A 22,024-nucleotide genomic window follows, 5' to 3' on the forward strand; every position below is an offset into this window, starting at 1 on the left:
ATGCCGTCCCGCTTTTTTTCGAAACACGTTTGTTTTTTGGTCTTGTAATTTGTTTAGCATAAATTTATTAATATGGGAAACATACAAGTACAGTATTTACAATAGTTTTGACTACTATTCATTTTTTACTCTTCGTCTATTGAATTCTTGCCTAAGCGATTTTGGTTTAGTCCCACTGTGCTAACTTCCATTTCGTTTGGTAAAATAACTTAACTTTAGCTTTACGTTTAAATGGTTATATTTAACGTTATTTTCTCCTTCGTCTCTTTGCTTTTGCTTTTGTTTTTTTTTTTTTTGGTTAAGCAAGACAAACAACAACAAAAAAAAAACTGTGAGGCATATAGTAATAGTAATAGTAATAGTAATAGTTTTAATCAATAACGATGTACAAGCGAATCGTTACGCATCAATTTTCTCGCATTTATTTAAATTTCTTTTGGTTTTCGATTTGTTTCTTTCTTTTTTGTTTACCTTAAAAAAGATGTATATATAAAAAAAAATAATAACATAAAAACATTCTGAACTGGTTTGGTTTTTTTGTATGCGTCTGTGTGCGTGAGTGTGTGTGGTGTGTGTGTTCGTGGTGTGTGCTTTTTTGGGGTGTGTGTGGATTTTGTTTGTTTGCTGTTGTTGCTGCGCCTGCTCCCGGGAAGTGTGGCCCCTACTAGTGGTACTGGTGTCTCAGCTACTCCTCTCTCCGTTCCGTTGTCGCAACTCTTGCTCCTGCTCTTGATCCTGCTCCTCCGGCAGATCCTTTATCCGATGGCGCACTGCTGATCGACTTGTTCTTGGAGCGCGCCGAGCCATTGGTCAGACGTGCATTCCCCGAACTGTCTGTGAGATCCTCACTATCACTGGAACGTATGTCACCGGACATCTGCAAGGGAATGGATGAGTGGATGAGTGTTTGCAAAATTCAATCTATGTACGTAGACAATTGAATAATAAGTAGGTTAAGGTTAAGATAAACAGCACAGTTAAGAGGATAACAGCTTGATGGCCACATGGCTCCACACTTACCAGACCCTTCTGCAGAGAGTCGACAACAATCTTGAGGATCATGTATGTCCAGATGACGTGCAGGACGAGCAGCATCAGAAGCAGTGAGTTGAAGATGTAGTAGGCTGGGAACATGGGCAGAATGCGCGGTGCTTCCACGGATGAGCTGCCGGGTTTATCAGGATGGTGTTGGCATGGAAGAGCATGTCAGTTGGATTGGGATCAACGATCAACAAAGAGAGGGACTTGGGCGCTGCCCACCACTCACCTATAAATGATGCGTGGATAGAAGCCCAGACGCGTAACAATCCACACCACTGTGAAGATGGCAAAGATTGCATCGCAGAGCTTCTGATATTTGGCATATTTGGTGAGTTTGGCGGCCTCCAAGAAGATGTCAGCACAATCGTGAACGACTAGGACGAGCGAACCGACGCGATGCAGATTGCACACCCAGCTGAGCGACATTAGGAGCAGGGTGACCATGTGATGGATGAACATCTGCCAGAAGTCCTTGCGTTTCACATCGAAGAACTGGGTGCCAGTGAGTGACCAGTAGAAGGACATCGAAATCATGTAGTACCACCAGATATCATTGCTGATCGACTGCAAGCGTTAGAATATGCATTGAATTGTATGTATAAAACCATGCTAACAAGAGTCGAATCCATCGAAATCCTTACCTGATGCGGGTAGCCGTACCAGCAGCTCTTCACATCCCAAAACCAGGGCTTGTCCCACAGCACGATCACGCCAAAGATGAAGCTGTACAGATAGTAGATGCAACGCCACGTGTTCTCGCAGAACTTCACCAGCGTTGACGGTTTATCCTGGGCCCTGCGTAGACGCCACCAGCGCTCGATTTCGCGCTCGCTCATATCCGTCTGCTTGGACAGCGGAACCAGCTGGATGGGAATCAGAATTTCCACGATCAGACATCCGGGCAGGCATATATAGTGTGTATGATGGACTCACCTTTTTCTTGTCCAATCGCGTCGATTTGGCATAGGTCTTCTCCAGAATAGGAACATTTGCCGCTTTCTTAGGCCTAGAACTACGTATGCCAAGTGATTTGCCTACGGGCGATATCCAGAAACTGCAAGTAATATTGAGTTTTTGATTAGTGCTATTTTTAAATGCTTTATGAGTTAGATAAAGCAGTTAGTTGGAGGCATAGGTTTTAAAGTTTATGGCAGATAGATAAACTGAGGGCCAGATAATGTTGAGTTTCATATGAACTTGAACATATTGCATAATGAAAATACATACTCGGACCACACACCCAAACCAATTTTATTCAAATGAATTCAGGAACTATTGTAATCTTGGCTATGGAACTGCTATCTATCTTCGAGACCCGACACAACAACATATCCAATAAAAAGTTCCATTGGGCTTGACACAACATCCCTAATTATGCATGTACGTACGTACGTACACCCATGGCGGAAACGTTTCGGGATTTTCAGTTTCTGTTGCTGTTTATGATTTTGCTTTATTTTATTTTATTTATATTTATTTCGCACACACACCTGTCGTCGCCCCAACGTCTGGCACGTGTGAGGCATGGCAACAGGGACTTGTTGGGATGTGGATGGGGATTTTGGGATCGGTTTTTGGTCTGCCCGTACGCCCCCATGCATGGGTAATTAGCTCCCCCAAAGCTGGAGACAACACCAACACCACGCCAGACTTACGAGCATGGAGTAGTTGTAGCTCGTTTCGGAAGTTCATTTGCCAATGAAATCGAAAATCGAAAATGTTCGATTTGCAGATCGCCTGGCTGCTCCTCTACGTTTGGAATTCCAAGTGGTTTCCAAAGTAACCCTCATTTTGTAGGCAAAGCATGAAAGCACAACGCGGAAATATCAGTTTTTCTATTATTACTTATAACAATTAATTCGAATTAATGTCAAATCTGGGCTCAAGTTCAGTTCAAGTTCAAGTAGTGCGTAATTGAATTAACGCACCAAGAAGGATTTAATTGACCCGCATTCGAAGTGGAATATTGATCTATCTTCTATGTCTTCTATATAGGGAGTAAACACTGTAATTGGAGGCTTCTTAAATAGGAAGTGCGTGTTGGGGTGTGTACAAATAAATTGGACTATTTAAGTTTTATCGAAAATTTGTTGCGAGTGCGTCACAATTAATGACGCACACTGCACGTTTCGTTATCAGCAATAAAGGTCATTCAAATCCGAAATATTTCTAATAAAATATTCATCGTCATTTTATGGGTATGTTGCCCCCGTTTAAAACTACACTATTCTATTCTAGGTTTAAATACTAAAGGGTTCGATGTTCAAAGAAATATATAAGAAAATATAAATATCCGTACATGCTGGCAAATTCAATTAGTTTATTACAATTCAGTTAGTTGAAAACCATTTAATTTTATTTAAAGATAAATTACCGTTGCCAAAACATCGATATGCACACCGGTGCATGGCTCGAATTTTGCACGCATATCGATACTTGATGCCATCGCTATTGCTGTACCATCGCTATGAACTACTATCCTCGAACTTGTAAACAACAAAAAGCCACTTCATCTAGTGACCATTTGGAGCTGCCCGTCCGTTTGGAGCTATTTCACCTACTGGCTACTGTCACCACCTCACACTGAACCGCTCCGAAATGGAATCGCCCAGTGCCCGAACTCTCGGGAATTCCCTGGGCGATGACAGCGGCAACGGGAATGAAAACGGGAATGGAAGTGGAAACGGAAACACCACAATGATGCCGCATGGAATCTACCATGAGCGGCAGACACGTCACCTGTGCGGCCTCCACGCACTGAACAATCTGTTCCAGGGGCCCGACATGTTCTCCAAATCGGAACTGGACGACTACTGCACCACATTGACCCCGCGCAACTGGCTGAATCCGCATCGATCGTGGATCGGTTGGGGCAACTACGACGTCAATGTGATCATGTACGCCCTGCAGCAGCGGAATTGCGAGGCGGTGTGGTTTGATCGACGGCGGGATCCACACTGTCTCAATCTGAGCGTCATTTTCGGCTTCATTCTCAATGTACCGGCTCAGATGAGCCTGGGCTACTACATCCCACTGCCCTTCCACATGCGACACTGGCTGGCACTGCGTCGCTTGAACGGCAGCTACTACAATCTGGACTCCAAGCTGCGCGAGCCCAAGTGCCTGGGCACCGAGCAGCAGTTCCTCGAGTTTCTGGCCACCCAACTGCAGATGGATCACGAGCTATTCCTCGTGTTGGACGAGGAGACGGACTGCAAGGATAAGAGCCAGCAACGTTGGCTGCTACCGCAGTTCAGGGATTAATGTTATGGTTAGCACTCCAAATAAAGCTAAAATGGAGCAGTGCATTAGTTAATTGTACCAATTATTTGATGAAACTAACCAAAAAGTGCCCTAGAATATGCAAGTTAAACCTTTACCATCCATTTTGCACTGCAAGTGGAAGCCACCAAAATTATGTATGTAGTAGTAATAAAAGCGACAAGAATAATTCACATGTGCCATCAGTATGAACTTTTGAACCCTAGTTCTGTGCAAGCCATCATTTTCTAGCCAATTCATTAGAAATTTTGGACCAATCGAGAGCTGTGCCTTGCGGCAAAACGCCTCAAATTCGTTGGGTTTCGTGCGAATAATGATGGTGTTTTGATTGAGCTGCAACGCGATGACAGTTTGCGATTAGAGCCACCAGCAAGCATTATTTGAACGCATTTATTAAATTTCACTTAGGCAATATGCACGAATTGCGCTCAAAGTGCAATGCACTGGCAATTATTCGGCTCTTATCGCCGGCACAACTAAAATTTCGGAGCCCACTGGCGATCAAGCTGTACAGAATATATATATATATATATATATATATATATATATACTATATAGCATATATGTCGCCTGTTGTTTGGCGAATTACTTGCGCTTGTCAGCGATAATTCAGCACGCAAGGCAAACCGACGACGATTGTGAGATTAGCCCAAGTGAGTGCTATGGGCTATATCCTATATGTGGCCCGACTTGGGTTCTTTGGATTTTGGACGACGACGTCTGACTCACGGCCACCGATTGCCAGATGGAACTTGGGGAATTTAGCATAAGCGCCATTAGTCAGCGACTAACTCAGCTCAAAGGCCTATCGCCTTAATCGCAAAAAAAAAAAACATGCTCTACATTTCAATTTGCTTTATCACCAATCCGTTAATTTGCAGCTTGTAAATTAAATGTTAATATTCTTTAGCAGAAACTAACTAAATGCTTAATCTTTCAGTGGAAATAATGGTGAGGGTGTAATGAATAAAATCTCAAGTTCGTAGTTATTAACTAAGATATTTAGGAATCCTTTTCAAAGTAATATTTAGCAATACTAGTTTCATGAAAACTAGTTTATATGTTTTTTCCCAGAGATGAATGAGAGGTGCTAATTGAACATTAAACGAACTGCACCGGCATCGAGTCGACGGCCGCTCTCTACCGCAGTTGAGTACCCACCTGACCACCAGGTAGTGCTCCTCATTCCCCCCATTCCAATGCTCAGCTGGTGCGTGAAGCACGTGCGTTTTTTAATTCTATTCTTTTTCGGTTTTATGGCATTTTGCTCTGTGCTACTTCTTTTTATTTTATTTTTTTTTTTTTTGACTAACCATTGGGCAATCGGCACGATAAGCAATTCGAGTGACCGGCATAGAGTGTGGAAAACTTTGGGAAACGGGTTTAGGGATCGGATCGGTTTTGGTTGGGATTGCTGTTCCCTGGTAGCACTATTGCCAATCCAAAGTTAAGAGGTTGCAGAAAGAAGAAGAGCAATGGTGGAGCAGCTGGCATTTGCCCATTGGCCGGCGTTTTAGTGTGTATATTTGAATATATGTATGTATGTACAATATATGCATGTATACACATTTCCCCGATTGCTGTTTGCATGTGAGCCATTAAAATAATTAACCTGAAATTTTATCGCACTAGAGCGCTGAGCTCCGAGGGTCGCCTCTTGGCGATTACGTATCACAAAAGCTTCAACATAAATGCGGACAAATAGTACGAACATGCCCCACGCACAGCTGCGTCCAGCAAACTAGCCCACTTGAGAGCTCTATCTGAAAAATAGGTTTGGAGCAGCCAGGTGGGATGATTTCAACGATGATTAGCTTTATGGGGATTTGGCTGGCTATAAGATTATAATACCATTATAAATATTAGTCGTAAGACAGCAGAGTTCCGAAAACTGAATTATGGTTACGATTTATCATCCACAGATACAACTATCTTATCTGCATTTGTATAAAAACGATAAATAGCCCAGTTTATTCAAGTTTCAATTCAAAATGATGGACAAGCAAGCTGACGAGCCGTATTCACTTGGCGCCGACTGTGCGTATTGTTTTAGCAAGTGTCTCTCACTTGTTCCTCCCCCTCCCAGCATAAACATAAACATAAACATAAACCCCAATCCAGTCCGCACCACATTCCAAGGCGTGCTTTAGTATGTGGCAGAGTGGTGGTGGGTGGATTGGATGGTGGCCATTGGGGAAGCGCCGCCAATCGGGCCATAAAGTGCGCACATATTTGGAAAAACTTTTCGAGTCAATGACTCACTTGGCGGGCCAAGTGAGTTTTGGCCAGGCCCGCCAATGAAAAACGGTTGACGAATCACGGACTAAGATAGCATACATACTCTTAAAAAAAAAAGCACACGATGTGGGCGAAGTGACTATACGTTTAGTTACTTATCCTAATTTGAAGCAAACACATATTAATCTCCTCCAAAGCACATTCAATGAGCAATTTGTACAAATCCACGTCTTGGTTGCTTGCTGGCCAAATGAACATAAAGAAATCGCGTTCTAAGCTTGCAAAATGGCCAGCTAAGCCCTTTTGCACTCTTTTGACCCAAATAAATGTTAATGACACACCTGTAACCATCCACGCAGACCCCCTCCCCCCTATCGACCACGCCCCTGCTGTACCCACACACGCCCAACAAATGGGGAAAATGGAAACAGTCATTCGAGAGTTCGTCGTAAAACAATCGAGGCACTGAGCACCATTGTTATCAGGTTTTATACGTAAATCTTGGCGCAAATCTTATCGGAGTGGCGTGGAGTGGTGCTAGTGGTGCTGTCCAAGGTGGCTCCACACTATGCCCACTATGGATGGCACTTTGGGAGAGCCACCAATCGATTCGGCTGCGATTGCGACTTTTGCCATTCAATAAATCTTAATGGGAGAGCAGCAGGCAAAACCCCAATTCGACCTTGAAGACCAATTCTCGTTTAAGAAGCAGAGAAATACAAAAAAAAAAAAAAGAAAAGAAAAAAAATAACCAAAGTGGTCCGCCATGAAACAGATTTGGTTTTTGTCTCAATTTCATTTTCAAACGTGAATGCAAAAAAGTCGACGAAAAAGAGCTGAAAATGGAATGAAAACAAGAGTCACAGTTCGAATTCTATAAGATGAACCCACAGCTTAGGTCAGGTTAAAATATTTTGGAATTTGGATTAGATAACTGGCGATATTAGCGAGGCTCAACAGCACTGTCACTGTCACTGTCCTGCAGGGCAGATGATGATGATGATAATGATGCTCAGAATTTGGACTCCAGTCCGCTGGACTTGCTGCTGGCAATTTATGTCAAATTAAGGGCAGCCAAAAACATTGCAAAATATGAGAATTACAACTCCGCCACATGCAAATGCCAGTGCACGCGAACCGCACACACGAACTTTGCCGCTCGTTCGAATATTCACAGCCATATATTTACGTATGTATGTATGTATGTATGCATAGTTGAAGCCAAATGCGACGCGCTGGTTAATTGGCCTGAAAAGCGACCAAAATGCCAGCGGCTCACAGTGGGTCAAACAGGCGTGGAAATTTGGCATTTCAAAACATTTTCGCACTTTAATTGCAATAAAATATTTGTGAATATGGATTTTCCTGTACGAAACTTAGTTATCTCGCACTGTGCAAATGCAGCAGTGGTTTTCCTTGAAGTCGTTAAAAAGTCTGAACAAACATGGTTTTCATATCGTTGACTTTCTTATTATTGACAAGTCAATAAATATCCGTTTTTTGGCTTGGATATATTTATGAAAAATACTTCCTACAATTGGCCAATTGATTAACTATGTATTTGCCCCACTGTGCCAGTTTTGATCCCAATTTCTCAGCGGGCCATACAATCATAAAAAAAAACCGCATGGAGCTGACTATAAACAAATATATATGTATGTGCATATATATATGTATGTATGTTTCCCCTTTGACTAAACAATTAGTAGGAACTTGAAGATGGAGTGGGGCTAATATTTTGTGGGAAATTCGTTGCCGGCTGGCTGGAAACTGCAGCCGGCGTCGCTTGGAAAGGGAAAACTTCGAGTTGCAGCAACAAAAAACGCGTGTATGCCGCACAAACCGCACACAAGCAAACAAGCGCTGTTTCACACACACACACATATATATATATATTTACACGGACGCTTGCAGAATGTTGGGCGTTTCCACGTGAGGTTATGTTTGTCGATAAAAAAAAAATGAAATGAAATGGAGAAAAGAAGGAATTATGAATAAAGTTTACTGTACATGGTGCAACAAACGTGGGGCGGTGGGCTTACTCAATGGTAAGGAGAGCGAGAAAGAGCGGGAGAGAGCGAGGGAAAGCCGTATGAATGGGGTTAGAGAAAGAGGCGGAATGGAATCATGTTGCCGGGAATGGCGAGAATGGAAAGGGAGTCAGTCAGTTGGTTGGGAAGAGTGCGGAGGGGGGAAAATGGACGTGGAAAACTTACCGCTCCAGCGTGTAGCGGACCAGCATGACAACAGCGGCGAATGGAATGGGCCATATGAGGTCCTTGTAGTTGGCGTGCACCACATCTGGACGCGAGCCGGGCGCAATGTCCGCCCAGGTTGTGTTCGGCGGCAGCCAAATGTGCGTACTCCAGAATACATTGCTGAACTCATTCAATATGTCCATGTTGCTGCTTCAGTTGCCGCTTCTTAATTTCTCAATTGTTTGTTTTCTTTTTCTTGGTTTTCCTTTGCTTAGCTTTCCAGTTTTTCCTTGGCGTTTGTTGTCACATATGTATATGCTTTGCTTTTTCTAAATATTCGCAATTGTATGAGCCTGTGTTATTGTGCCTTGCGAACAACAGCAACAATAACAGCAAGAACAACAATAAGCGACAACAACAGCAACAAGAACAACAACAGGAGCACCGGACACTAATGCACACTCACAGCGTAGCACAAACACACACTGGCAAAAAAACAAAAACCGCCGAATCGAATTGTTGTTGTCTTGTCTCGTTAACTTGCGCTTATGGCTTTTCTAATTCTACTTCTATTTCTATTTGGATTTCGATTTAATTCGTTTTTGGAAATGCTACCTTTGCCGTTTGTTTGGGAGCGTAAATGAAGTGAAGTTCCCTGACAATCTGTTCTCGACCAAAGCAATAGACTTTCTGAATTTCGGCTCGGTGTCGAGTCGGCCGCCGCTCGTTTCGTCCACTTAAACTTTCAGGATGAACGAAAAAAAATACTAATAGTATTTCCTCGTCGAGCAACAACAATACAGTGTGCCCAGAGACGGCGGAGCAGTAAATGTAACTGCAGCGCGACAAGTGTGCCCGTGTACGGGAAGACAAGGAAAGCCAGCAAAAATAAGGCTTTAGAAGCTACACAAAATACCAAATGCACTAATAATTTTAAAGAACTTTTAATTCACAAGTTTGCGAATTTTGTTTATTGCTTATTATTATTATTGTTCATTACGTTTACCACTAGTTTTTGAGAGAAATTATTATGCGCTACAATTAGTGTTGGTTTTTCGGTAAGAACTCATAAAAGTCAACTATGTAAAGGAAGTATGCCATGGACTATAATGGAAATTAGCAAACTTCATCGTTGAGACCAAAGGGCATATGTGTGTTCCCATATAGGGGAATTTTCCCGCTTATCAATACAAGTATGTGTGCAAAATTCTTGTCCAATTGTTGTCAGCACATGAAAACGGATAACTAACCATAGGTTATAGGAAGGATCCACTGTAGTTCTGCAATGCAAACCAGGGCTGGCAGCGAGAACACTGCTGTAAGCTAACAGCAAACTGTACTGTAAACAGTAGAAAACTGTTCGTGGTATTTAGTATTTAGCTAGTATTTTAATACCAACTTTTGTGCAATGCGATGAGAAATAAAGAAGAAGAGAAGAGGAAGAAACGCTCACAAACTCTTCGTTTCTCTGCATTAATACGCACTTTATTATTAAGTTAAGCTTTATTCCATTATATTATGGCCGAATTTCTGGACTCCGAGGCCGAGGAATCGGAGGTAGGTGTCTGCGGAACCCCAAAAACACTATTTCTAGAAGCGCGTACCGTTCGTGCGTCGTTATGTGTGCGGTGTGCGTTGCGCCTTGCGTGTGTGTACATACATATGTGCCTACATATATATTGAATTAACCAAATGGCTTTTCTTCGTTTTTCCCGCAGGAGGAGGAAGAATTGGACGTCAACGAGCGCAAGAGACTCAAGAAACTGAAGGCGGCCGTCTCCGATAGTAGCGAAGAAGAAGAAGGTGAGTTTTTCCACTGGAGCCGCTGAAGGCGCGTACAAATACATACATACATACATACGTATGTGGCGATCTCTGGCGGGTTTTTCACCCCTCTCACCATCCATCGATCGGAACAGTCCATATCCGGGATAAAGGCACCTATAACTGGCCAATGCCACACGCTTGCAACTTCTTTTGTTTACAACTTTGAGGTTAGGTCTTGTGTTTTTACCGTGCTACCGTGGCCATCAAATATCAGCATCAGCAGTAGCAATAGCAGCAGCAACAACAACAAACAGCTGCGCTCGTTCCAGTAAATAAAACAAGTGCGGCGAATTGGAAGAACGCGGCGTATTCCAAGAAATTGCAAATCAAAGCAGGGAGGGAGAATTAGTTCAATAGATGGAGCTGGAATAATCAATGGTTAGGGCTTATCTATATCGAAATCTAGGTAATTTATCAAATGTAGGTCTTTCTCAAAACCGGGTGAATTACTTAAATTTAAGCTTTAAAAACAGTTTTCAGTTGCATATGTATATCTGCGGCTACAATGAAGGTAAAAGGTAAACCGATATTCTTATTGCCCTATTCCGTAGACGACGAGGAACGGCTGCGCGAAGAGCTCAAAGATCTGATCGACGACAATCCCATCGAGGAGGACGATGGCAGTGGTTACGATTCCGATGGCGTCGGCAGCGGCAAGAAGCGCAAAAAGCACGAGGACGACGATCTGGACGATCGACTGGAGGACGACGACTACGATCTTATCGAGGAGAATCTGGGCGTCAAAGTCGAGAGACGGGTAGGTGTTCCCTTCAGGGAAGAACTATGTACTTTTTAAACTCCAATTGTGGCTCCAATTTCGAAGCTTAACTAACAAAGAATAACATAGCTGAGGGATTGGGGCTTCTATCTCCTCAAATATATTGTTTGAAATTATGTTTTCCCTTGTAGAAGCGGTTCAAGCGTCTGCGTCGCATCCACGACAACGAAAGCGATGGCGAGGAGCAGCACGTGGACGAGGGTCTGGTGCGTGAGCAGATTGCCGAGCAGTTGTTCGACGAGAACGATGAGGTATGCCACTAGTAATCCCTGACCACCAATTAATGCACAGTGTCCAACTGATTGCCCCTGATCCTACAGAGCATTGGTCATCGCAGCGAGCGCAGTCACAGGGAGGCGGACGACTACGACGACGTGGATACGGAGTCGGACGCAGATGACTTCATTGTGGACGATAATGGGCGTCCCATAGCCGAGAAGAAGAAGAAACGGCGCCCCATCTTTACAGACGCGTAAGTATACAAACTATAATAAAGTTTAGATATCAATAGATACGATTAATATAATCCAACCACAGATCACTTCAAGAGGGTCAGGACATCTTTGGCGTAGACTTCGACTATGACGACTTCTCAAAGTACGAGGAAGACGACTACGAAGATGACTCGGAAGGAGATGAGTACGATGAGGATCTGGGCGTCGGCGATGATACGCGCGTCAAGAAGAAGAAAGCGCTCAAAAAGAAGGTGGTCAAGAAGACAATCTTCGACATATACGAGCCCAGCGAGCTCAAGCGTGGTCATTTCACCGATATGGACAACGAGATTCGCAAGACAGACATCCCAGAAAGAATGCAGCTGCGAGAGGTGCCCGTAACCCCGGTGCCCGAGGGATCAGACGAGCTGGACCTCGAGGCTGAATGGATCTACAAATATGCCTTCTGCAAGCACACTGTTTCGGAACAGGAAAAGCCGGAGAGCCGCGAGAAAATGCGCAAACCACCGACAACCGTTAACAAGATTAAGCAGACGCTAGAATTTATACGCAACCAGCAGTTGGAGGTGCCCTTTATAGCCTTCTATCGCAAGGAGTATGTGAAGCCAGAGCTTAATATCGACGATCTCTGGAAGGTTTACTACTACGATGGGATCTGGTGTCAGCTAAACGAGCGAAAGCGCAAGCTAAAGGTGCTTTTCGAAAAGATGCGTCAGTTCCAGCTGGACACGCTATGCGCCGACACAGATCAACCCGTACCGGATGATGTTCGCCTCATCCTGGACAGCGATTTCGAGCGCCTCGCCGACGTACAGTCGATGGAGGAGCTAAAGGACGTGCACATGTACTTTCTGCTGAACTATTCGCATGAGCTGCCCCGCATGCAGGCGGAGCAGCGACGAAAAGCTATACAGGAGCGTCGCGAGGCCAAGGCGCGTCGCCAGGCAGCCGCCGCTGAGAACGGTGATGATGCGGCCGAGGCGATAGTTGTACCAGAGCCGGAAGACGATGACGATCCCGAGCTGATCGATTACCAACTAAAGCAGGCGTCCAACAGCAGTCCCTATGCGGTATTCCGCAAGGCGGGCATCTGCGGCTTTGCCAAACACTTTGGTCTCACGCCGGAGCAGTATGCCGAAAATCTGCGCGACAATTACCAGCGCAATGAGATCACCCAGGAAAGCATCGGTCCCACAGAGCTGGCCAAGCAATATTTGTCGCCGCGCTTCATGACCACGGATGAGGTTATCCATGCCGCAAAATACGTTGTGGCCCGACAGCTGGCACAAGAGCCTCTGCTGCGCAAGACCATGCGTGAGGTGTATTTCGACAGAGCTAGGATTAACATACGGCCCACCAAGAATGGCATGGTGCTGATCGATGAGAATTCGCCGGTGTATTCGATGAAGTACGTGGCCAAGAAGCCGGTAAGCGATCTATTTGGCGATCAATTCATAAAGCTAATGATGGCCGAGGAGGAGAAGCTGCTGGAGATAACGTTCCTCGAGGAGTTCGAGGGCAATGCGTGTGCCAACGGAACACCCGGTGACTATGTGGAAGAGTCCAAGGCCCTGTACCAGCTGGATCAGTTTGCCAAGCACGTGCAGGAGTGGAATAAGCTGCGGGCGGAATGCGTACAGCTGGCGCTGCAGAAGTGGGTCATTCCGGATCTGATCAAGGAGCTGCGCTCAACTCTGCACGAGGAGGCTCAGCAATTTGTGCTGCGTTCCTGCACGGGTAAGCTGTATAAGTGGCTAAAGGTGGCACCCTATAAACCGCAACTGCCCCCCGACTTTGGCTACGAGGAGTGGAGCACGCTGAGGGGCATACGGGTGCTGGGTCTGGCCTACGATCCCGATCACTCAGTGGCCGCTTTCTGTGCGGTGACTACCGTGGAGGGCGACATCTCCGACTACCTGCGACTGCCGAACATTCTGAAGCGCAAGAATTCTTACAACCTTGAGGAGAAGGCCCAGAAGTTGGCCGACCTTCGAAAGCTGAGTGACTTTATCAAAATGAAGAAGCCACACATTGTTGTCATCGGAGCGGAATCGCGCGATGCCCAGAACATCCAGGCAGACATTAAGGAGATTCTGCATGAACTCGAGACCTCCGAACAATTTCCGCCCATCGAGGTGGAGATAATCGACAACGAGCTGGCCAAGATCTATGCCAACTCGAAGAAGGGCGAGTCTGACTTTAAGGAGTATCCTCCTCTGCTGAAGCAGGCTGCTTCGCTGGCCCGCAAGATGCAGGATCCGCTAGTGGAATACTCACAGCTGTGTGATGCGGACGACGAGATTCTCTGCCTGCGCTACCATCCGCTACAGGAGCGTGTGCCGCGCGAACAGCTGCTGGAGCAGCTCAGCCTGCAGTTTATCAATCGAACGAGCGAGGTGGGTCTGGACATTAACCTGATGGTGCAGAACTCACGGACCATCAACCTGCTGCAGTACATCTGTGGCTTGGGTCCGCGCAAGGGTCAGGCTTTACTTAAACTTCTTAAGCAGAGCAACCAGCGGTTGGAGAACCGCACCCAGCTGGTCACCGTGTGTCATCTGGGGCCCAGGGTCTTTATCAACTGCAGCGGTTTCATTAAGATCGATACCTCATCGCTGGGCGACAGCACAGAGGCGTATGTCGAGGTGCTGGACGGGTCGCGTGTGCATCCAGAAACGTACGAGTGGGCCAGAAAGATGGCCATCGATGCCATGGAGTACGACGACGAGGAGACCAATCCGGCCGGTGCCCTTGAGGAAATTCTCGAGTCGCCAGAGCGCCTTAAGGATCTCGATCTGGACGCATTCGCTGTGGAACTGGAGCGCCAGGGATTCGGCAGCAAGAGCATAACCTTGTACGACATAAGGAACGAGTTGAGCTGCCTGTACAAGGACTACCGCACTCCGTACACAAAGCCCAGTGCGGAGGAGCTCTTCGATATGCTGACCAAGGAGACGCCCGACTCGTTTTATGTGGGCAAGTGCGTCACGGCCATGGTCACCGGTTTCACCTACCGTCGGCCGCAGGGCGATCAGCTAGACAGCGCAAATCCGGTGCGTCTAGATTCCAACGAAAGCTGGCAGTGCCCCTTCTGCCACAAGGACGACTTCCCAGAGCTGTCCGAGGTGTGGAATCACTTTGACGCGAACGCGTGCCCTGGCCAGCCATCTGGTGTGCGTGTGCGTCTGGAGAACGGCCTGCCTGGCTTTATACACATCAAGAACTTGTCCGATAGACAGGTTCGCAATCCCGAAGAACGTGTGCGCGTCTCACAGATGATTCATGTTCGCATCATTAAGATAGACATTGACCGGTTCTCAGTCGAATGCTCTTCGAGGACCGCTGATCTTAAGGATGTGAACAATGAGTGGCGGCCGCGTCGCGACAACTACTATGATTATGTGACTGAGGAGCAGGACAATCGGAAAGTGAGCGATGCCAAGGCCAGGGCTCTGAAGCGCAAAATTTACGCGCGTCGCGTAATCGCCCATCCCAGCTTCTTCAACAAGTCGTACGCGGAGGTGGTGGCCATGCTAGCGGAGGCCGATCAGGGCGAGGTGGCCCTGCGTCCGAGCAGCAAGTCCAAGGACCATCTGACAGCCACCTGGAAGGTGGCCGACGACATCTTCCAGCACATCGATGTGCGCGAGGAGGGTAAAGAGAACGATTTCAGCCTGGGCAGAAGTCTGTGGATCGGCACCGAGGAGTTCGAGGATCTGGACGAGATCATCGCCCGCCACATCATGCCGATGGCCTTGGCTGCCCGCGAACTGATACAGTACAAGTACTACAAGCCAAACATGGTGACCGGCGATGAAAATGAACGGGATGTCATGGAAAAGTTGCTGCGCGAGGAGAAGGCAAATGATCCGAAGAAGATACACTACTTTTTTACGGCCTCACGCGCCATGCCGGGCAAGTTCCTGCTGTCCTATCTGCCCAAGACGAAGGTGCGTCACGAGTATGTGACGGTCATGCCGGAGGGCTATCGTTTCCGTGGCCAGATTTTCGATACGGTTAACAGTCTGCTGCGTTGGTTTAAGGAACACTGGCTGGATCCAACGGCCACGCCGGCCAGCGCCTCGGCGTCCAACTTAACGCCACTGCACTTGATGCGTCCGCCGCCGACGATCTCGTCGTCATCCCAGACCTCCTTGGGCCCCCAGGCGCCCTACAGCGTCACTGGCAGCGTGACTGGTGGAACGCCGCGCAGTGGCATCAGCAGTGCCGTCGGCGGTGGCGGTTCCAGCGCCTACTCCATTACGCAATCCATCACTGGCTACGGCACGTCGGGCAGTTCTGCTCCAGGGGCTGGAGTATCTTCCTCCCACTATGGCAGCTCATCGACGCCGTCGTTTGGCGCCATCAATACGCCATACACGCCCAGTGGACAGACTCCGTTCATGACGCCCTACACGCCGCATGCCTCACAGACGCCTCGCTATGGTCACAATGTGCCCAGTCCCAGCTCGCAATCATCGAGCAGTCAGAGGCATCACTACGGCAGCAGTTCCGGAACGGGCAGCACGCCCAGGTATCACGATATGGGAGGAGGAGGCGGTGGCGGCGTTGGTGGTGGTGGTGGTTCCAATGCCTACAGCATGCAGCCGCATCACCAGCAACGTGCCAAAGAGAACCTCGACTGGCAGCTGGCCAACGATGCCTGGGCAAGACGCAGACCGCAGCAGCATCAGTCACATCAGTCGTATCACGCCCAGCAGCAGCATCATCACTCGCAGCAGCAACCCCATATGGGCATGAGCATGAACATGGGCATTACAATGTCACTGGGACGTGGCACCGGTGGCGGCGGAGGAGGTGGCTATGGATCGACGCCTGTCAATGATTACAGCACCGGAGGCGGTCATAATCGGGGTATGTCCTCGAAGGCGTCTGTGCGCAGTACGCCGCGCACCAACGCCTCGCCGCACTCCATGAATCTGGGCGATGCCACGCCCCTCTACGACGAGAACTAGGGGCGGCGAAGTGAATGGAAACCGAAAACCAACACAAGCTGCAAAGGATGCACTATGCACACACCATATGCTACTATATACATACACTATACTACAAAAACGAGAACAGAACCGAACAGAACAGAAAAGTCTACAATTATATATAATTCATGCACGCGCAGCTGGCGAAGATCCAGTTGCACTAATCTTAGTACTTTGGAGTGCGATTCCGCATTGATCCTCAACGATATTTAGGTTTAAGTCAAGTCCATAACTGATCCGCAGTTCACACCACATATATAAATATATATTATCTATGTATAATTGAAAATTGCGGAACGCCTGCCGTTGGAGTGGGTGCATCACCTGGCGGTGGGGGAGTAGGAGTAGAACGGCTGGGCAGGAGCTGAGACGCCGGTGGGCCGGGGAGCAATCAGGTTTGTGACGACGGAAGAATGAAAAATAAATTTCAATTTTTTCTGACCAGAAATATACCGCCAGCTCTTCTTACTAATGGGAATTCAAGATTGGTTTTATCCGCAGCTTTTATGAATAAAACGCCCGAGTTGTGTAATTTAAGCAATTTGTACAATTTATTTCGTGTCAAATGTGTGAGGAAATTGATGTTCCCAAATTGGGGGAATATATCTGGAATCTCGTAATGCAGTCCGGCCGCAGACTAGTTTCTGGCCACACCGCGTCGGATCACATAGACCAGCGAGATGCCGATGAAGGCGGCGCCCAGGGCCAGTGCCACATGACGGCAGCTGTTGCATGGAATAGAGAATATGAAAGGCGGTTTAAATCAATGGGAGTATCATGGTCAGGATAAGGCACTCCGACCGACTGGGTGTCACAACAACAAAACTGGGTGCACTTTGGTTAGCTAGCTAGGATTACACGGTTTTGCAGGCATTTCTAGAGGGGTTGATTTAACTTAGGATGCAGCATTGCTTGGGGGTGGCGGCGGCATCAGTAGGCGTGGCACTTTACCAAGGCACAGAACCAAGAATCAAAATAAAAACGCAAGTCAAGGTGGGGTGCCATTCACAAAACCAAAGAGTGACCAATTACAGCGTGCAAATTGTTGGTATTCTAGATTATCACATTTATATATGTACATAATTCCAGTTGCTTGACGTGTGCTTTGGGTTAATCATGATGGGTAATATATGTACACAGGTCAGTGGTTAGAACTTACAAGTCCAACTAGCTTTTGTAGAACCTTATTTTCGTGCTTGAGAAGGAATTAAATCTTGAATGGAGCAAATATCATACATGCAAGTTGAGATTCATTAGATTCATTAAATATTAAGTATTGTGGCTTTGTTAGCGGTTGGTAAAGAAAAAGTTGATACTCTATATGGGAATATAAATAATTGATATAATTTAAGGAACACTTCTGTATCATCATTATCTTCTTCAGGGTATCCAATCGTATCAAAGGGTATCAAAGTAGTACACCAAAAAGTGTACGAAATAGAGACTTTCAGGACACGTGAAGCGTGAAACTTTGGGGGCTTCGAGGCAATTAATGGATTACATAAGAGTTGGCTAATTGTACTTATTGATTGAAACGCAGGCCATGCTCATGCGAAACCGGTTGTGGTCGGAATAGGAGCTTCATGCATTAAGGAAAGTGGAGCGTACGAAATGATGATGATGAAATGCCTTATCAGGAATACTGGTGTTCTAGCGAGATAAGGAGATCAATCCGTGTGGGAGCGGAGAAGGGAAATCCGCAGGGCTTTCTTTATTTACATGATGATATGGCATTTTGGCTTGGTTGGGTCTTTGCATGCACTTGCTGGACAGGATTCTCACCTAATTGGGCTTTTCTTCTTGATGTCCGCAGCAGCCAGGTCACCAATGTAGTATTTCTTCAACATCTCTCTGAAAAGGCAAGTGGGGAAGAAATGTGAATCAGGTGATCCAGGCGCACTGGCTATAAGATGGACTCTCTAACCTCGCCTCCGAGCTGTGACCCACGTCATTGAAGGCCTTGGTGGCATCGCGACCGGCCTCATCCACCAGGGATTCCTCGCCACCGGGATGCTGGAGATAAGGGCATCGAATTAGATGGATTCGCCACCCCCCCCTAAAACCAACAATCTGCATCGCCACTTGCCTCGAGACGGAACTTGGTCACATCGTAGACCTTGTTGTCGATGACCACCCACAGATCCGTGGCTTTGTTGTGTTCGTTGACGGTGGCCAAACGGATTTCCTTGCTCATCTTGCCTGACTGCGCCTGCCTGCTCTTCTCCGCAAATTTAACTAAATAACGCAAGCTAACAGGTTTTCGGACTATTCCAGTGTGGCCGGCTCCACTTTTCGTTGGAGTCAGCTGGTCACACAAAATACCCCAAATATACCACATAAGGTACCTAAGCAATAATTCCAATGTACCTGTGGTACAATTCCAGTAAAATACAATAGAGTATTACAAATTTAAATATTCAAATTAAATCCACCACTCCAACGCCATCCAATGTTTATTGCAACTTTCTATCAAGAATCCCCCACAAAATTAAAAACCCTGGGAAACACAGATAAAAACTACATAGAGTATTACATTGAACACACAAATTGAAAATTTTATTCTTCGAATACCAATAATTATTGTGATTGATTATTTTGTGCCTTTGAATAAACCAATTTACTAAAACTTAGTATGAATTCTTGAGTTATGCCCTGTGGCACAACTAACTAACTTCAATTTTTATAAGGGTGAAAAAATCTAGATGGCGCCACCACGCAGACGCAGGACCAAGTGAAGGGTCGACTCCTTCTGGATGTTGTAGTCGGACAGAGTGCGTCCGTCCTCGAGCTGCTTTCCGGCGAAAATCAAACGCTGCTGATCTGGGGGGATTCCCTCCTTGTCCTGGATCTTGGCCTTAACGTTCTCAATGGTATCGGATGGCTCGACCTCCAAGGTGATGGTCTTGCCAGTGAGGGTCTTAACGAAGATCTGCATGCCACCACGCAGACGCAAGACCAAGTGAAGGGTCGACTCCTTCTGGATGTTGTAGTCGGACAGAGTGCGTCCGTCCTCCAGCTGCTTTCCGGCGAAAATCAAACGCTGCTGATCTGGGGGGATTCCCTCCTTGTCCTGGATCTTGGCCTTAACGTTCTCAATGGTATCGGATGGCTCGACCTCCAAAGTGATGGTCTTGCCAGTGAGGGTCTTAACGAAGATCTGCATGCCACCACGCAGACGCAGGACCAAGTGAAGAGTCGACTCCTTCTGGATGTTGTAGTCGGACAGAGTACGTCCGTCCTCCAGCTGCTTTCCGGCGAAAATCAAACGCTGCTGATCTGGGGGGATTCCCTCCTTGTCCTGGATCTTGGCCTTAACGTTCTCAATGGTATCGGATGGCTCGACCTCCAAGGTGATGGTCTTGCCAGTGAGGGTCTTAACGAAGATCTGCATGCCACCACGCAGACGCAAGACCAAGTGAAGGGTCGACTCCTTCTGGATGTTGTAGTCGGACAAAGTGCGTCCGTCCTCCAGCTGCTTTCCGGCGAAAATCAAACGCTGCTGATCTGGGGGGATTCCCTCCTTGTCCTGGATCTTGGCCTTAACGTTCTCAATGGTATCGGATGGCTCGACCTCCAAGGTGATGGTCTTGCCAGTGAGGGTCTTAACGAAGATCTGCATGCCACCACGCAGACGCAAGACCAAGTGAAGGGTCGACTCCTTCTGGATGTTGTAGTCGGACAGAGTGCGTCCGTCCTCCAGCTGCTTTCCGGCGAAAATCAAACGCTGCTGATCTGGGGGGATTCCCTCCTTGTCCTGGATCTTGGCCTTAACGTTCTCAATGGTATCGGATGGCTCGACCTCCAAGGTGATGGTCTTGCCAGTGAGGGTCTTAACAAAGATCTGCATGCCACCACGCAGACGCAGGACCAAGTGAAGGGTCGACTCCTTCTGGATGTTGTAGTCGGACAGAGTGCGTCCGTCCTCCAGCTGCTTTCCGGCGAAGATCAAACGCTGCTGATCTGGGGGGATTCCCTCCTTGTCCTGGATCTTTGCCTTAACGTTCTCAATGGTATCGGATGGCTCGACCTCCAAAGTGATGGTCTTGCCAGTGAGGGTCTTCACAAAGATCTGCATGCCACCACGCAGACGCAGGACCAAGTGAAGGGTCGACTCCTTCTGGATGTTGTAGTCGGACAGAGTGCGTCCGTCCTCCAGCTGCTTTCCGGCGAAGATCAAACGCTGCTGATCTGGGGGGATTCCCTCCTTGTCCTGGATCTTGGCCTTAACGTTCTCAATGGTATCGGATGGCTCAACCTCCAAAGTGATGGTCTTGCCAGTGAGGGTCTTAACGAAAATTTGCATATTGCCTGAGTGGAGAAATGAAAAAGGGAAAAAGTTGGCTTGAGTAATGGAAAGTGGAAGGAAATTGATTTTCTGCGTAGTGACCCAATTCCCGTGACCCAGAAAAGTATTTTAGCATACACATACAGAAAACATTATTGGTTTTTTCGTTAATGTTTTCACAGCTTGCATTATTTCGCCATGAAATGGCAAATTTAGTTTTGGTGACTAATCTCTAACTTCGTTAAAAAAAATCCCCTGGAACTGGGCATACACACACACACACACACACACACACACACACACACACATAGATAGAAGCATGGAAAGCACCGTTTTCTGCTTGCTGCATCGCCATTTTGAATGCAACTAAGAAAAACTATTAAGCAATTGCCAAACTGAACTCACCTTATTTTCTTGTTTCGCACACAAAAGTTAATTTATTTCTTTACTGTTGGTCTGCACTTTTTGAAATATTCAAAAACTTGCTTTTATTTTACTTGCTCGGACGTCCGCTCTCTACGACTTTTTCACAGTTTATGATTCGTTTCGCAGCCCCACGCTGGTATTTATAGGCAGCTGACTGGAAAGTCGTCGCCTGCTCTCTCGCTCACTCTCGGGCGGTAGGTTACTTTGTTTTCGCTCTCTGCCACTTAAAGTGACCGTTTCTTTTGTCTAGTCTATTGGAAATGAGATTTCGCATTGACAAGAGTATTTAACACATGAAGGCCAATCAATTGGCTAGCTGCAATACGCAAAATTGGGCATTGAAAACAAAATGCGTAGTGCATATGTGCACTGCTTTTATCTCGCTCGCTCTCGTGAGCGAGAGAGCGGAGTTATCGATAAGTTGCCTGACCCTCTTTCCAACACTAATCTCAGCTGTTGAAGTGTATGCGTTTGTGTGTGTATTCTAACAGAGGGAG

At 46.7% G+C, this 22,024-nt stretch overlaps 5 protein-coding genes across 10 annotated transcripts; 2 read left to right on the forward strand and 3 right to left on the reverse strand.

Moving 5' to 3' along the window:
- Nucleotides 1-38: 38 nt before the first annotated feature.
- Nucleotides 39-9,599, reverse strand: schlank. 2 transcript variants are annotated; one of them, NM_167063.3, is made up of 7 exons: nucleotides 9,375-9,599; nucleotides 8,778-9,088; nucleotides 1,975-2,095; nucleotides 1,683-1,904; nucleotides 1,268-1,605; nucleotides 1,021-1,165; nucleotides 39-877 (listed from the first exon to the last, which is right to left on the reverse strand). In NM_167063.3, the coding sequence occupies exons 2-7, from the start codon at nucleotides 8,960-8,962 to the stop codon at nucleotides 686-688; spliced, it is 1,203 nt and encodes a 400-aa protein (NP_727075.1). In that variant the 5' UTR covers nucleotides 8,963-9,088; nucleotides 9,375-9,599; the 3' UTR covers nucleotides 39-685. The 2 variants fall into 2 exon arrangements, with proteins under 2 accessions (NP_727075.1, NP_652526.1); NM_144269.4 differs by having other exon boundaries at nucleotides 8,778-9,599.
- Nucleotides 3,540-4,490, forward strand: Josd (Josephin domain containing). Its single transcript, NM_132075.4, has one exon. The coding sequence runs from the start codon at nucleotides 3,640-3,642 to the stop codon at nucleotides 4,303-4,305; it is 666 nt and encodes a 221-aa protein (NP_572303.4). The 5' UTR covers nucleotides 3,540-3,639; the 3' UTR covers nucleotides 4,306-4,490.
- Nucleotides 9,600-10,167: 568 nt separating the features above from the next.
- Spt6 lies at nucleotides 10,168-17,355 on the forward strand. 2 transcript variants are annotated; one of them, NM_143705.3, is made up of 6 exons: nucleotides 10,168-10,316; nucleotides 10,478-10,562; nucleotides 11,138-11,343; nucleotides 11,496-11,615; nucleotides 11,685-11,836; nucleotides 11,902-17,355. In NM_143705.3, the coding sequence occupies exons 1-6, from the start codon at nucleotides 10,278-10,280 to the stop codon at nucleotides 16,793-16,795; spliced, it is 5,496 nt and encodes a 1,831-aa protein (NP_651962.2). In that variant the 5' UTR covers nucleotides 10,168-10,277; the 3' UTR covers nucleotides 16,796-17,355. The 2 variants fall into 2 exon arrangements, with proteins under 2 accessions (NP_651962.2, NP_001284936.1); NM_001298007.1 differs by having other exon boundaries at nucleotides 11,902-17,259.
- On the reverse strand, nucleotides 17,343-19,095 carry CG3566 (uncharacterized protein). 3 transcript variants are annotated; one of them, NM_132076.7, is made up of 4 exons: nucleotides 18,903-19,095; nucleotides 18,741-18,829; nucleotides 18,599-18,667; nucleotides 17,343-17,541 (listed from the first exon to the last, which is right to left on the reverse strand). In NM_132076.7, exons 1-4 carry the CDS (start codon nucleotides 19,008-19,010, stop codon nucleotides 17,454-17,456), a joined length of 354 nt encoding a protein of 117 aa, NP_572304.5. In that variant the 5' UTR covers nucleotides 19,011-19,095; the 3' UTR covers nucleotides 17,343-17,453. The 3 variants fall into 3 exon arrangements, with proteins under 3 accessions (NP_572304.5, NP_001245548.1, NP_996355.1); NM_001258619.2 differs by having other exon boundaries at nucleotides 17,343-17,761; NM_206632.3 differs by having other exon boundaries at nucleotides 17,343-18,667.
- Nucleotides 19,096-19,246: 151 nt separating this feature from the next.
- Nucleotides 19,247-22,018, reverse strand: Ubi-p5E (Ubiquitin-5E). 2 transcript variants are annotated; one of them, NM_001298008.1, is made up of 2 exons: nucleotides 21,507-22,018; nucleotides 19,247-21,124 (listed from the first exon to the last, which is right to left on the reverse strand). In NM_001298008.1, the coding sequence occupies exon 2, from the start codon at nucleotides 21,117-21,119 to the stop codon at nucleotides 19,515-19,517; it is 1,605 nt and encodes a 534-aa protein (NP_001284937.1). In that variant the 5' UTR covers nucleotides 21,120-21,124; nucleotides 21,507-22,018; the 3' UTR covers nucleotides 19,247-19,514. The 2 variants fall into 2 exon arrangements, with proteins under 2 accessions (NP_001284937.1, NP_727078.1); NM_167065.3 differs by having other exon boundaries at nucleotides 19,348-21,124; nucleotides 21,507-21,645.
- Nucleotides 22,019-22,024: the final 6 nt, after the last annotated feature.

The sequence above is a fragment of the Drosophila melanogaster genome, chromosome X (assembly GCF_000001215.4).
Source record: "Drosophila melanogaster chromosome X".
Taxonomy (NCBI): domain Eukaryota; kingdom Metazoa; phylum Arthropoda; class Insecta; order Diptera; family Drosophilidae; genus Drosophila; species Drosophila melanogaster.

Excerpts from the sequence above, each read along its gene's own strand:
- schlank (NM_167063.3), bottom strand. The coding sequence starts at position 8,962 with ATGGACATATTGAATGAGTTCAGCAATGTATTCTGGAGTACGCACATT. Across the intron at positions 2,096-8,777 it reads GTCCGCTACACGCTGGAGCG|TTTCTGGATATCGCCCGTAG; the intron begins GTAAGTTTTCCA and ends TATTACTTGCAG. Across the intron at positions 1,166-1,267 it reads TATCCACGCATCATTTATAG|CTCATCCGTGGAAGCACCGC; the intron begins GTGAGTGGTGGG and ends TAAACCCGGCAG.
- Ubi-p5E (NM_001298008.1), bottom strand. The coding sequence starts at position 21,119 with ATGCAAATTTTCGTTAAGACCCTCACTGGCAAGACCATCACTTTGGAG.
- Spt6 (NM_143705.3), top strand. The coding sequence starts at position 10,278 with ATGGCCGAATTTCTGGACTCCGAGGCCGAGGAATCGGAG. Across the intron at positions 11,344-11,495 it reads GCGTCAAAGTCGAGAGACGG|AAGCGGTTCAAGCGTCTGCG; the intron begins GTAGGTGTTCCC and ends TTTCCCTTGTAG. Across the intron at positions 11,837-11,901 it reads CGCCCCATCTTTACAGACGC|ATCACTTCAAGAGGGTCAGG; the intron begins GTAAGTATACAA and ends ATCCAACCACAG.
- CG3566 (NM_132076.7), bottom strand. The coding sequence starts at position 19,010 with ATGAGCAAGGAAATCCGTTTGGCCACCGTCAACGAACACAACAAAGCC. Across the intron at positions 18,830-18,902 it reads TGACCAAGTTCCGTCTCGAG|CATCCCGGTGGCGAGGAATC; the intron begins GCAAGTGGCGAT and ends CCTTATCTCCAG. Across the intron at positions 17,542-18,598 it reads AAGAAGAAAAGCCCAATTAG|CTGCCGTCATGTGGCACTGG; the intron begins GTGAGAATCCTG and ends TCCATGCAACAG.
- Josd (NM_132075.4), top strand. The coding sequence starts at position 3,640 with ATGGAATCGCCCAGTGCCCGAACTCTCGGGAATTCCCTGGGCGATGAC.